Source organism: Malus domestica, chromosome 12, assembly GCF_042453785.1.
Source record: "Malus domestica chromosome 12, GDT2T_hap1".
Classification (NCBI taxonomy): Eukaryota; Viridiplantae; Streptophyta; class Magnoliopsida; order Rosales; family Rosaceae; genus Malus; species Malus domestica.
Genome location: NC_091672.1, coordinates 19,259,392 through 19,273,755, shown reverse-complemented (window position 1 = coordinate 19,273,755; position 14,364 = coordinate 19,259,392). Strand labels below are relative to the sequence as shown.

Below are 14,364 nucleotides of genomic sequence, written 5' to 3'. Positions count from 1 at the left end.
GATCCATAAACTATTTTTTTTCAGAAAAATTAGTCTTTGAATTATAAAAATCTGCCAATTAAATCTCTAATTATATTCAAAGCTACTATATTCAAATTTCCGTCAATTTAAGTCACGTTACTTGCATGTGATACACATTAGAGTGTAAATTGGTAGTTTTTCATAAAAAAATAGTTTATGGAGTTAACATTGGATGGTAAATTGGTAGTTTTTCATAAGAAATAGTGTAAGTTAACCTTGGAGGGTAAATTAAATGTTAGATTCGCAACCTATATGAAACATGAAGGGCTTATATGCGAGAAAATGACGGTATTACACTATAAAGTGTGTCAAGTGACTTAAGTTGAGAAAAATTGGACAAAATAGCTTTGAATATAATAGTAGGGATGAAATTAGCAATTTTTAATGAATTTAGGGACTTAATTTATCGAAAAAATAATTCAGGGACCTAATTATCACTGAGATAATAGTTCAGAGACTAAATCAGTACTTCACCCTATTTTTAAAGAAGATAGCTTAGATTTTAGATATTAGATTAGGGAGCTGACGGGGTTTGAATCTACGTTGAGATGCAATGGCATAACTACTTTCTACTGCTGTGGTAAATGGCTACTTACCTCTTTTGGGTTTGAATATTAACATGTTGTAACAACCCGTCCCTAATTTTATGATTTTATAAATTTTAAAAGTGTGAATTGACCAAAATGGCCTTAAAAGAGAGATTGTTGACTTTCATTGACCATCTTTTCGTTACGCGTATGAGCTATTAAGCATAAATTCGAGAGAAATCCACTATGAATATGCTCACTAAGCCGTTGTGAACTACACTGTTCGGCTACATGGTATGCTTGTCACTATTGTATCTCACAGTGATGCGTGTTTTACTTCCAAGTATTGGGAAGCCTTCTTGAAGGTCATGTGTATTAAGTTTTGTCACTTACCACATTTCATTCTCAGACTAACGGCCAATCTGAATGAATTATCTGAATCTTAAAGAACATGTTGCTTTTGTTGTTTTACAATTTTGGCCGGTTATGATAGACACCTATCTTTATTTATGTTAAGTACAACGATAGTTATTATTCTGGTTTAACTATGGTACCGTTTAAGTCGTGGTATAGAGATTTTACTCACGGAACATGATTGATAGAAGAGTATTGCAAACAAGTATTCAAATGATCGAGATTACGATGTAGCATTTTTGTGTGCTATTGATGTTGTTACCCGAAATGGTAGTGCATGAACGCGACCGAGGCTTTCATTCGACGATTTAGGTGTATTTCCCAATGAGAGGCAAGATGGTAATATTGCACCATCGGGAATCTGTTACTTATTGGGACAATAATGAGTTGTCGGTATTACAGGCTGCAGATCGTAGTATCAATAACTTATTCGTTGGATTCGTTAAGTAAGTGGACAATTTGGGCTTGACCCAAGGATACTACACTTATTCTTGGAATACGTGACACTACGAATGCGTAAGTGAAATTTTTCTAAGTTCAGTCTTGATTTCAGTACAACTAATTTAATCCTATGTTATTGTATATATACATTTTGACGTTACATTATTATTTATCTATTTTTTACCTCATGTTTTCATAAAGGTATTATTTTATACTATTGTACTGATGGAGAAGGAAAGTCAAGTTTGGAGGCATGAAAGAGGAATCATTGCAATCTGATCGAGATGGAATGACATTCTTTTTTATGCAACCGCTCTAACTTGACATCTTCTTGTTATATATATATTTCTTCTATCTTTCACTATTTTACGTATAACGAGTTGTTTCAAATTTCGGGGACGAAATTTTTTTAAGGTGGGTAAATTGTAACAACCCGTCCCTAATTTTATGATTTTATAAATTTTAAAAGCATGAATTAACCAAAATGCCCTTAGAAGATAGATTGTTGACTTTTGTTGACCATTTTTGGTGATGCATATGAGCTATTGTTTTACCGTATTCTCGAAGTACTCAACGGTACGAATGCATAGGCGCAAGCAGAACTAAATTTGGAGTTACAACGAGGATTTTACAAACTACGAAGTGTGATGGGCGTTTTGGTAAATTCACTTTACGGGAGATATTTTTCTGTTTCTTCATTGGTGACTTTGAGTTGTGTGCCAAGTGGGGTCCACACCACTCATCCCCTCACTCCCGTGTCTACTCTCGGTTTCTCTCCAACTCTTTCGGACCTCTATACCTTTAACTCTCTCATCTTTCTCACTATCTTATTATTTTCATTCTCTATTCCTTGTCACTCGCAAACTCTCCACTCCTCTCAAACTTTCCTCTATATGTGTACAACACTGAGAGGCCGAGATGCACACCCCTACCATACACCACCTTCCATCAACCCAGGCGAGTTTGACCTTTACAACCTCACTCCCTTATCTCTCAATCCTCATTTTTCTCTGCAAACTCCGGTTGGGTGGTCCAACAATACCATCACCGCTGCTAACTTTGTTGCCTCGACGAGATCTACGAGCTTCTCTACCCAAAAACTAAGACTTTAAGCTATGAACACAACCCAACCATAGAATCAGCACTGTACAGTGGCTGTATCACTGTTCATTCTCTTTCCCGACCATGGTGAGCCTCAAGACCTTCACATCCTTCTTGTTTCGAAACCTTATATTGTTCTTTTAACTGGGGTGATTTAGTGCAGAAAACAAGTCGGGGGAGATTTCCCCAGATTTTTGGAAGGAAGGAACCATGGCCATTGAGCAACTTTCAAACCACTTTTTCAGTGAACTCTGATTATGGCACAGCCTCAAATGGGTATAGATTGATTCCCTATATTCCTAACTTTAAATGGGTGCTTGATTCACTAAATTTGGTTGAGAATCAAGCTCGAAATGAGCTCGGGAAGTTGGCGGTTCAACCTACAAAACACAGGTCTTCGCAAAGAATGAAAGTACCGTGGTATTCGCGGAGCATGGGAGCATGTGGGTGGTGCCACTGTGCTCGGCGCGTGGGCGCATGGCTGCATGTGCAGCCACTTTGTGGTGGCGTGTAGAGGAGCCCGAAGTCCATCCCTAGGTTTCTCGACATGCCGAACCCGAATCTGCCATCAATTTTTCGAAATTCGACCATTTTAAAATAGTTTCTTTATTAGCCGTACTTTGTACAAAAAACGCGTTAATACATTATATATTAACGTAAGTGATTTCATTTCTAGGTGAAACGCATTGCAAGGATCATCGATGCCCGCGAGGCAAGTTCGACCCGACGACATGATTTGTGAGTGAGTCTTTGCTTTTAAATATTATATATTTATTTAGTTTCCACTTATATATCTTATAACGAATTTCCTATGCACATCTAGATTAGATTAACATTTATAAAAATTAATGCATCAACAGAATTCATGAAATTGTTCTACGTTATACGGGATGCACGGGTAAGCATACTATAATGAGATGCCTTAAATATATTTACGGTCATGAATAGTATTATGTTGACTAGAATTATCAAATTACTGTGGCATGACTATATTTATGTTATTTGCCCATCGTGTGCTACACTGATGTCAGTACTCGCCCAGGCCAGCGCCAAGCTTCACATGTATGTTCACAATGCACCGTACGCTCACTTTGGATCCATTGTAGGTGCCAGCCCTGTCCTAGATTGCGATAGGCAATTAGGACTCGTATGTGATGCGCATAATGCCAGTCTTCACGTAATTGTAGTACTAGAGTGTAACCCATTATTACACGCAGTCATGTTCATGTCAGAATATATTTGCATGAACTCATGTGTCAACACATGTCGATAAGCACTCGATATGATATGTTTATTTCTGCGAGATATTGTGATTACTAGAAGTATTATGCTTATTTACGAATTACTATGAAGTATTGCATTTTCAAGGTATTGCTGGCTATGGGAAGTATTTTCATTCTATATGTAGTATGTTATGTAGAAAATATACTTGTTTTACGGCGATGGGTTATTATGTTTTCAAAAAGGTTTTACAAACCTTTATTTTCAGGCCCACTCACCCTTGTTTTTCTCCCCTCCAGGTTTTAGTGACTAAGCTTTCGTGTCAACGAGGATTCTTGGCAAATCTTGGTATATGTGGTTACCTTCAATGGTATAATTCTTATCCTACTTGACTGTACTTTACTTATGCTCTGACATCATGTGTGAAATGAGTTCATTCCCGCTCACAAGCACACTATTATATTTATGCACCTTTATATTTAAATTTATTCACATTTTCCACATCACCACACTTTATGGCTTCATCACCTTCCTGGTGTCAGCCATCACAGCTCGATTCGGAGTTCAAGTGGATATCCTGGGTCGGGGTGTGTCAAGGTCATATGACTAAAAATGTCCTGAAACATCTAAATGTTGCAATTCTTAATTGGTTAGGAATGTGATTGTATTACCAAATAAATCTTTATAGAATTCTATAATATTGTTTAGATAGGTTTGAAGTTGTAATGTATTACTTGAAAGATAAAGATTCTCACTTCTTTTCTATTACAGATAAAGGCACAATGGTGTCAGAAAACACTCCACATACTTCACCAAATTCTTTCTTTTCTCTCTTCTTGCCGCCATCTCTATTTCTGCATAATTCTTCAGTAAAATAAACTTATAACATGTTATCAGTATTCTCTTGACGTTGCACTAAAGAGAGTTTGTCTATCTTCAATTAGGGGACTATTATGTTTCAATCATTCTTCTTATAATTAACCTTTTATTCTTCTTATAATTAACATTTTATTTTATTGAATTAATATACTTGTTATTGATTCAATTTCTTCTTTTATGTTGAAGGAGATCAAATGCATTAAAGATGGAAATCCGACATTGGAGAATGATCTTCTACAACTAGCATTCAAAGACTTTCTTTCGTTTCTAGCAAATTAAGTTCTTTTAAAACACGAAATCAATATTTTATAGGACTCTGTTAGCATGAAAACACACCATGATCCATGAACCCCCACCAGTCTTCCTATAATATATATATATATATATATATATATATATATATATATATTGTATATTGCATATATTATTCAATATACTTAAGCATGCACACGTGCAACTAATATTTTCATATTTTAATTATTCGAATTATCCTATATGATGCTATACTGCTATGTTGTACTATGTGAGTAAAAAAAAATAAAAAAAATAAAAACAAGGGTTAGATTGTATATTGTATATTGTTGAACTATGTCGAACTGTTGACACATTTCGTTGTTTCAAAGCTACTCACACTTGGGCTCATAAAGCAACCTCAAATTTACTACACTTGAATTGTATTATGTTTTCTTCTAGGTACCCTTTTTAGGAATTGGAAGTTCATCTAAATTGAACTTGAAGTTTCAAATTTAGTGCTTTGAAACCTAAAGTTTTCATAAAACACCCATGTATTTAACCTGAAGTTTTTCATGCAAATTAACTAAACCATGTCTTAAGACCTGAATGTTCTAACTTTGCTGCATATTGAGGTTTTATTTCTCATAGCACCAACTACAATCGTGTTCCCTCCATTCTTTGGATTATCGAACAGTCACAAGTTTGATTTCACTGATTTGGACGTTTCTGATGGAAACTACTTTATGTGGGTACAAGACGTGAAGATTCACTTGACTATGGAGAAGCTGAGAAACCATTAAAGTCATCACAGGGCATGAATAAAGCTGAATAAGCCTTCGACATGATCTTCATTTGAAGACTTATGCCTGAAGCATTACAAACGGAAGTACCTCGCTAAAGAGGATTCCATGGCTATTTGGTTAGCTCTACGGACCGTTTAATCATAATAGCTGATCTTGCGTGAAACAAAACATGATTAAAACCTTTATGTCCATGAATAGGTACCATTTTGAAGTTTATAAAATCTGATCAAAACCAAAGTTGTGTTAACCAAATCACATGCTTATCTAAAGTCGTGCACCCCTTTTATTGTGTAGAAATGAATCCTTCATTTACAAGCACATAGGAAAAATAAGAGAGAAAGCAGGGAGGAGCATTACTAAAGATGGACGCATGGTGTGGGACTTGGTCTAGGAAAAGAGAAATTTTGGGCAGTGTGCTCAAACATGCATCACTAGGCTCCTAGCCTCTGCAATGTTATACCAAAAAGGAAACTTGTAGCTACAACCATGGAAAGATGAAGGAAAACTCAGCTGATTTAGAAGAGGAGAAGAAATCAAGAGATTCTCCAGCTGGAGCCTAGAAGGATCCCTGCTTCTATAAATACAATGCACTAGTACACTGTAAAAGGGGGGGGGGAGAGAGAACCACGCGAGGGAAAAAGAACAATAAGGGCAAGTATGCATTACACAGAGCAAGCTTCCTCTAAGTGCAGGAAACCTAGTTCTTTATAAATAAGCCTTCTTTTCATCCTGAGCCTTCCAATAATCTTCCTTAACTCCTGCAAAACCACCAAACCGTTAGAAAGCCTAGATTAGCTACTTTGAAACCACACGGCCAAGAACTACCTTTATCTCATGTTAAACTTCCACATTGCACATCATTCATGCAAGTCATAACTTATTATGACTACTCAGTTGTTTCCAGTGTTTGTTAGTTTAACAAATACTCCTTAAAGCTTCCAACAGTAGCGCCAAGGAAAACACTCCATCAACGCTTAGGGAAACACTTCATCAACGTCCAAGGAGACACTTCATCGGCGCCTAGGGCAACACTCATATGCACTCAGAGAAACACTCCATCAACTAGGATTGGAAAAAAAATTCCAAATTACCCGAACATGACCGAAAAATCCCGAAAAGTTTGGTAACCCATACCAAAAAAATTCCAATATTTCGGTACGGGAATTGGGACATGGTCGCCAAAGTGTTCAGTAATCCCCAACCGATACACACACACACACACACACACATATATGTGTGTGTGTGTGTGTGTGTGTGTGTGTGTGTGTGTGTGTGTGTGTGTGTTGTATTTATTAGCATAAATCGTAAGCATTGGATTTTGTTGATTAAATCTCAACCGTTGGGGTCAAAAACTCACTCTCTCTCATCTCTCAAATTAGGTATGCACTCTCTCTCACTCATACCTCTTGAATCTCTATGCACCCTCTCCTTTCCTCCTCCGCTCTGTCAACACTCAATAGACTCAACACATGATGGAAATTTGCTCAAAAACATGAAAATTTAAAATTATTTTTTTAGGGAATGTCATATGAAGACACAACATACGTATGAATCAAGAATTAATGATTAGATATTGTGTAAACAATAAGTATGTGATATGTGAGAAGAAAAACTTCCTTCTAATGACAAGTAATAAGATAAAGCATTTCACTAGAAAGAATAAATTTTACATAAGTTAATTGAAATTTTCGTCATGAAAGCAATACATGTTTTATTGAAGTAAACTAATACCATAAAGAAAGAAATTAAAAAAACAAAGAATACATAGGGTCATGGATATTTCCTGCAAACTTTTTACAAATTGTCTGCAAACATTGAATATTTCCTAAAAATATCGAGGAAAATGACTGATTTTCGGAAATATTACGAATATGGGGTGAAGTTCCCCTTTTTCCATATCATTTCCTGAATTTTTGGATATTTCTGTGGAAATATCGAGCATATCCAGGATATTTCAAACAATGGACTCAACACATCGGTTGTTGAGTCATTGACCACCACACCTTTACGGACTACGACTCCTCCATATTCCAGATCCAGACTTCTACGGTTCCCACTTCCATCTCCCACCACGATCTCCAATCAAAGCTTCTTTGATTTGAACGGTACCAAGATTCATAAAATCGATTTGGATTCTGAAATTGTGAATTATGGTTTTGAGCTTTCAATTTGGGGATTTAGAATTAAAATTAGGATTTCTGTTTTGAAAACACCTCATTTCAATTACTGCTTGATGTCTTTGTATTTGGTTCAATTTTTCTACTTTTGAATTTTGATTGAGGGCTTTCTTCGATCTGTGTAAATTTGGAATTTGGGGATTGCAAACTTGTGATTTTGATGCATTCATACGATCTTTCTAAATTGTGTTAGGATATGCTTTTCCTAATCTTGAACCGAAAAATCAAAACAACTTCGGAATACTGAAATTTCGGTTTGGTTTCGAGTTTTGAAATCCCATCCGAAAAGGATTAGTTTGGGAATCGGGATTTGGGTTTCGGTTTGGGATCCTGACCCGAACAAGCCTCATCATCAACGCGTAGGGAAACACACGTTAGCGCCCAGCGAAACACTCTGTCAGCATTGAGGGAAACACTCCATTAGTGCATAAGGAAACACTCCATCAGCACTAAGGTAAGCATCTCATCAGTGCTGGAAGCATTCAACATAACACCAGACCAATCATCCAGGAGTTGTTGGAAGATCAACAAAGCATTCCCTCCAACTTGCTTTTTCTTTAAGATGCTTTGGGCCTAGCACTCGCTAACTTAGAAATGGAAAACGTGAGGGTTTTAGCTCATCTCTTTGTAACACAAGCTCATCAAAACCCTTCAACACGAAAAACCCCCCAACACTCCGATTCTATTATTCTCACTCATTTTCAAATTTTTAATAATTATTATCTTGTTATCTTGGCCCCTCATGAAAATGTCATGACAAAGGCCACACATTGACTTGTGCACTTTGGTAGGCAGCATGCTCCAATTCCGTAGTGCTTACTTTTAATAAAATATATTTTTTACAAACCTCACATATCTTCTTTTTGTAGATTTTGGGGCCCTACTACCCTTCCAACCTTATCCAACACTGGAGAACTGAAGCGGCCAAAACCCTAAAAAAGATGAGAAATAAGAGGTGCAAGATTACGTGGAGGCAATGAAAGCTGTTGCATGAGAGAGCTTGCTCATATTCTTCAGGAGATGCTTATTAGTGCTAAACCATGGATATGAATGATTAGGTTGAGGCGTTTCTCAGTCTTCATCGTCCCTAAACCGACCTCAGCGATTTCGGCGAGGCAGAGTAGAGGTGGATAAAGCACACCAGAACTGGTGAGTTATGGCGTGGATTTAAGATGATGAGCAACATACTTGAGACGACTGAAAAACATAATCACAGTTAACCCTGATACAAAAACTGAAAGTCTGAAACCATCTGATGAACGAGTTAGGCGTTTGGCACCGAATGGACGCCGGGGTTGCCAAGGTTGCAGATTTTAAGCTGTAGGCATAAAAATTAAGACTTCTATATGATATCCAGAAAGCCAGGAAAAATAAATTGGATTACGAGGGAGGGAGGGAGCCTGGAAAACATTTGGAATGAGAGGAGCAAAGACGATCTAATACCCAAATCTCGTAAATAGTTTAAAGATGAGACTCCATCGACATGCACAATCTTTGTCACGGACTCACGGGCAGATTCGAAACGTTCAAGAACTACAACGTGCATGCAACGTAGCTATCACCGCCATAACCAAAAAAAGAACAAAGAATCGAACATGAATCTTCTCTACAATCTGATTGTCATTATCAAAGTTTTAGCTGTGATTGAAAGAGACAGTACATCACCCACTAAATAGTTCAAAAACACACAATCATTTATAAGGCATAAAAACCCCATGAAGTCTAAGCACTAGGATTATAACTACGATCTAATTGTACGGGAAGTGTAAAAAGATTTTTTACGTAAAATGTACGGCACATTCTATCTTGAAACCGCTTCAACTTATGCAGTCAAGAGCTGGTATTGTGCCGATTCAATATCTGCAGCTGATAACTTGATGATTGGCAGTACTAGTGCCAATCAACTCGGCCAGTGCAAGAAAAATCTGAAGAAAAAAAAGGTCGAACGCAGCTATATACAACAGCCAACGACCCTATCAGAATGAGCATGTATCATAACATCAGATATCTTAGCATAACTCATTCATCTGATACTAAACTATGGCACAGAAAGTGTGTCATTGCCCAAAGAAGAAAATATAAACGATAAGGAAGAATATCATCACGTCCCAGAGAACAAATGGAAAACTCATAAGAACAGGTTTTACTTGAGGGGTATCAAAACCATTTATTGAGCCCCACAGGACGCAATGTCCTACATTAATCTATTATACGTTACAAGAATACAGTATGCTCAGCCTCCTTTACCGGGGCTTATTGCTGCCAAAATTGTTAGTAAATAAATCATCCCCTCAACTAAACAATAATAATGGAAAGACTCGCTCCCAAAGCAATATAACTGAATTCTCTCCATGAGAAAAACAGTCCAAAGAATTGAAATTGTCCAAAACCCTAGCTAGCACCTTACGCATCAAGAGAATGGCGTGTTCACCTTTTAAAGGTGCAATATAATAAGTTATGCAGCAGCAGACTGCTTCTCCTTGTAATCATCGAGATTAAGAGCTTCAAGCAACTTGGGCCAAGACTCCGGGATCCCTCCTGGCAAATCAAACTCCAACAATTTCCCTCGACTGCGGTAAAACTCCTCTACAGGCCGACTCTGGGAGAACCATTAAAAATAAAATCATCAAAATGAAGTGAAGATAACATTGAAAGGAAATGTTCTATTTTCATCCCTCATAGCATTTTAAAATGTTATTCAAATGTGCCCCTGACTAATCATCAGGAAAATAAAGCAATACCTTCTCATTGTAAACGTGAATCCGATGTTTAATCACTTCTTCAGTATCGTCCGCTCGAGTAACAAGCTTTGACATACAATGTGCAGGGGGGAGAAGTGGAGCCATGCTAATTGCAGGATGTCCATTTGCGCCCTTGACATTAATGGACGCCACATTAAAATTTCCTCCGCACTGACTACAAGTTCTCCTCCCAAGGCATTTCTCGAGCAGCACATCTTCCCGGAGCTTCAGATTGAGCACCAAATCAATCTCTGTCACCCCTTCCAATATTTCCTACACATACATTGTTACACACAATCAATCCTCAAGCACATTTCCACCAATTCAATACAACGTAACATTAGCAATTCCAAGATATCTGCTTTCAATCAGTCAATTGCTCATCCAGATCAATCAAATTCGTTTAAATCGGATCACAACCCAAAAAAAAAAATGCAGATCTGACGAAGAAAGTAAGCAATCAGAAGAACAAAAAACCTCTTGGGAGAGAGGGCCGGAGGAAGCGAGCTCTTCGCGGACGAGATCTCCGGTGGCGATGTGAGGAACGCCGAGCAGATTCGAGAGCCGACTGGCGTACGTGCCTTTTCCGACGCCCGGCGAGCCCAGGAAGACCCACTGCACGCTACGGTCCTTGGTGTCCTTCACCGCGAGATTGGGCGTCGACCCCAAGCGCGGGCTGTAAGACGAGGCGCCGTGAGAGGAGGTATCCGGCGCGACGCCTGAGTACAGGGACCGGCTTATGCGGGAGAGGGAGGAGAGGGAGGAGAAGGAGGATTTTGATAGGCGGGTAAGGGCCGCCATTGAAATGGCGAAGTTTGCAGAGTGTGATGGGAGGGGACTGAGAAAGTTAGTTGGCTGTTGGGAAAGCGTTCGGTTTTATGCCCGCTCAACCCTAACGACTGATGTCGTTTTTTAACCAACTTGTTAGGGCAAACGATTTGCCGTTCCTACACCCTTGGTAGGACGGAATGCTCAGGAATCGCCACGTGTGTTCTCATTTCCCACAAATAAAACCAACGGTCGAAAGGTCGCCACTTTCCCTCGACTGCTTCTTCTCTGAGAAACTATGGCGGTTACTCTCTGTGCAACGCTCTTCTCCAGCACCCTCCAGCTTAATCGGACCACCAATCGCAGTTCTCCACGTGTATTCCCCGCGCAATCTTCGAATTTGAAGTCCAGCTTCGTCCTCAATGTCAACAGCTGCAACGGACTCGTCAAGTTCTCACCGCGCCAATCCGCCGTCGTAGCATCCGCCGTCTCTGGCTCCCCCGGCAAGTGTTCCTTTTCCAATAATCTGTTTGGTTTCCAAGAAAATCTAGAAAGTAGAAAACTATTATAATCCTGTGCGGACGTGAGCAGGGATCGACTCTTCTTTGAGCGGTGAAGATGCGGCGAGTTTATTGGAAACGGTGAAAGTGTTTGATTTGAACGGGAACGGGATTCCGATATCGGATTTGTGGAAGGACAGGACAGCTGTCGTCGCGTTTGCGCGCCATTTCGGGTGAGTTTCTATTACCAATTGAACTATTTCTTTCTGTACTGAGATTGGATTAGCAATCGTTAATCTGTATTTGTTGAGAATTAAAGCGTTGTGTAATTATCAGATGTGTCTTTTGCCGAAAGCGGGCTGACTATCTTGCATCAAAGAAGGTATTTACTCATTGATCATTATATATAATTTGCAGCTTCCTTGCCATCAAAGATTAGTACGTGTTAAATTTAATTGTTGAATGGGAACTTTGCCATTTCCACAAGGCATACACTGAAAGCCTCCGCGAGGAGGAGGATGTGCGTAATTACCTTTGGGTAGCGATTTTCGCGCTCCTTAGTTTTTCGTCAATTGAATATTAGACGATTGTTTCTGCACTTGCATTGAAATCTCTTTGGTCGCAACACAATTTTGACATTTCTTCGTATGTTGACAGGATATAATGGATGCATCTGGTGTGGCGCTTGTTTTAATCGGACCTGGTAGCACTGATCAGGTTTGCCCTTAGAAACTGTATTTGATTCATCTGCCATCGGTTGAGAGTTAATTTTTTTCTGAGGTTTCGTTATCTATTCCTTGTTTTGATTTGTTAAGTGAAATGACCGTTTATAGCCATGATGGCTAATTCGTGTAGGCAAAAGCATTTTCTGAGCAAACAAAATTCAAGGGAGGTAAATCTCAAGAGAGCTTGTGTTATCTACCTTGAAGGGTTCATTTTTTCTCCTCCTTAGGACATCTCAGTCACAAAATTTTATTTTGTTTTATTGTATTTCAGAAGTTTACGCTGATCCCACTCACTCATCGTATGAGGCGTTAAGATTTGTTTCTGGGGTCACAACTACGTTCACTCCCAAAGTAAGAAACATTTTATGTTCTTTTATAAAGGTAGCTAGTGGAACTTCTCATCTAATTTTGCTTCCACCACATTATAGGCAGGTCTTAAGATAATAGAGTTGTACATGGAAGGTTATCGACAAGACTGGAAGCTTTCATTTGAACAGGACACTGTGGCCAGAGGCGGCTGGTATATCCGTGTATCCATATCTTACGACAAGTTATATATATCATGAGAGGATTCACCTTTTGTTACGTTCTTGTTTATTTGGCAGGCAGCAAGGTGGAATAATAGTTGCAGGCCCTGGTAAAAGTAACATTTTGTACATTCACAAGGTTAGTCTTTCCGTCCTTCTGTCTGAATGGGAGTTAATCACGTGATAGTAATTGGTTCAGATTGAAACTTCACCATGAAATCTGGCAGTATTTGCTGATAAAACACTCCACTGTGATTAGGAGAACAGAAACGAGGGGATTTTCAAATGTTCCTCAAAGTAAAAATGAACCAATATTTACAATTAGATCCGTTAAAAGATTTCCTCTTTCCTTTCCCATTAAGACAGGAACTCTTGCTCATGGCATTTTCGGACTTCTAGATTCTCATGCTAGGAATTTCATGTTAATAAACACCCTTTTTTCTCCCCCACTTGATAATTCACACTTTAGGCAAAAACACTGCAAACTCAATTGTTTAGAGATCACTGAACTATGTAACATGAAAAGGATTTCACAATTAAGAATCAATTAGAGAATGATAATGAGCTCTTAAATGTTTTCTTATAAAAGTTATAGTTGTCAGGTCGTTTTTCCTAATTTGTTATTTCTTTTTCCGGTTGGAGTAGGATAAAGAAGCTGGGGATGATCCAGATATCAAAGACATTCTCAAAGCATGTTGTGGTTCGTGAATTCTAGTAATCTTTACCTTTGTCTAGTGATTGTGGATCCTATGTCAAGTCATTTCAAATTCCTCATCGAATCAGTGCATTCCTAACTAATTAGCCTAAATCCCGTTATACTTGCAAACCTCTTGTCCAAACATACGCAGGAAAATCGTGTTATAGCGAATATTGTAATGTTGTACCGATCAGTCCATGAAGTAAGGATCTAATTCTAGAAAGATGAAATTGTTCTTCTGGAACACAAATTAATTTTCTTGATCGAAGGATTAATTTTCTTGAACAAATAACGGAGCAACGTGGAAGCAAGAACCCGGTCTCCTGATCGAAGGATTAATTTTCTTGAAGAATGTTGTTCTTTTGTTGGGGGAAAAAAGATGAGTGATACGTGTGAAGAGAAATGTTAGTTCTGAGCTTAGGTTAGGGTTTGTGGTGGGTGTAGATAGTAAGGCTGTCCTAAGGTTTGAAGGAATATGTCCTCGGTAGCATTTTTCACACAAATAGGTTTTATTTTTATTCGAAGTGGATGAATTCAATGCCTAAATAGAATTTTATGTAACATTTTTGTAAGTTTAGGTTGACCATA

At 38.3% G+C, this 14,364-nt stretch overlaps 2 protein-coding genes across 2 annotated transcripts; one reads left to right on the top strand and one right to left on the bottom strand.

The window, feature by feature from the left end:
• Positions 1-9,959: 9,959 nt before the first annotated feature.
• Positions 9,960-11,443, bottom strand: LOC114819909 (adenylate kinase 1, chloroplastic-like). The gene is made up of 3 exons (XM_029089525.2): positions 11,037-11,443; positions 10,560-10,832; positions 9,960-10,417 (listed from the first exon to the last, which is right to left on the bottom strand). The coding sequence occupies exons 1-3, from the start codon at positions 11,358-11,360 to the stop codon at positions 10,274-10,276; spliced, it is 741 nt and encodes a 246-aa protein (XP_028945358.1). The 5' UTR covers positions 11,361-11,443; the 3' UTR covers positions 9,960-10,273.
• A 37-nt stretch (positions 11,444-11,480) lies between these two features.
• On the top strand, positions 11,481-13,905 carry LOC114819908 (thioredoxin-like protein AAED1, chloroplastic). Its single transcript, XM_029089524.2, has 9 exons — positions 11,481-11,830; positions 11,919-12,060; positions 12,164-12,209; positions 12,485-12,544; positions 12,683-12,719; positions 12,824-12,903; positions 12,981-13,072; positions 13,158-13,218; positions 13,725-13,905. Exons 1-9 carry the CDS (start codon positions 11,626-11,628, stop codon positions 13,785-13,787), a joined length of 786 nt encoding a protein of 261 aa, XP_028945357.1. The 5' UTR covers positions 11,481-11,625; the 3' UTR covers positions 13,788-13,905.
• Positions 13,906-14,364: the final 459 nt, after the last annotated feature.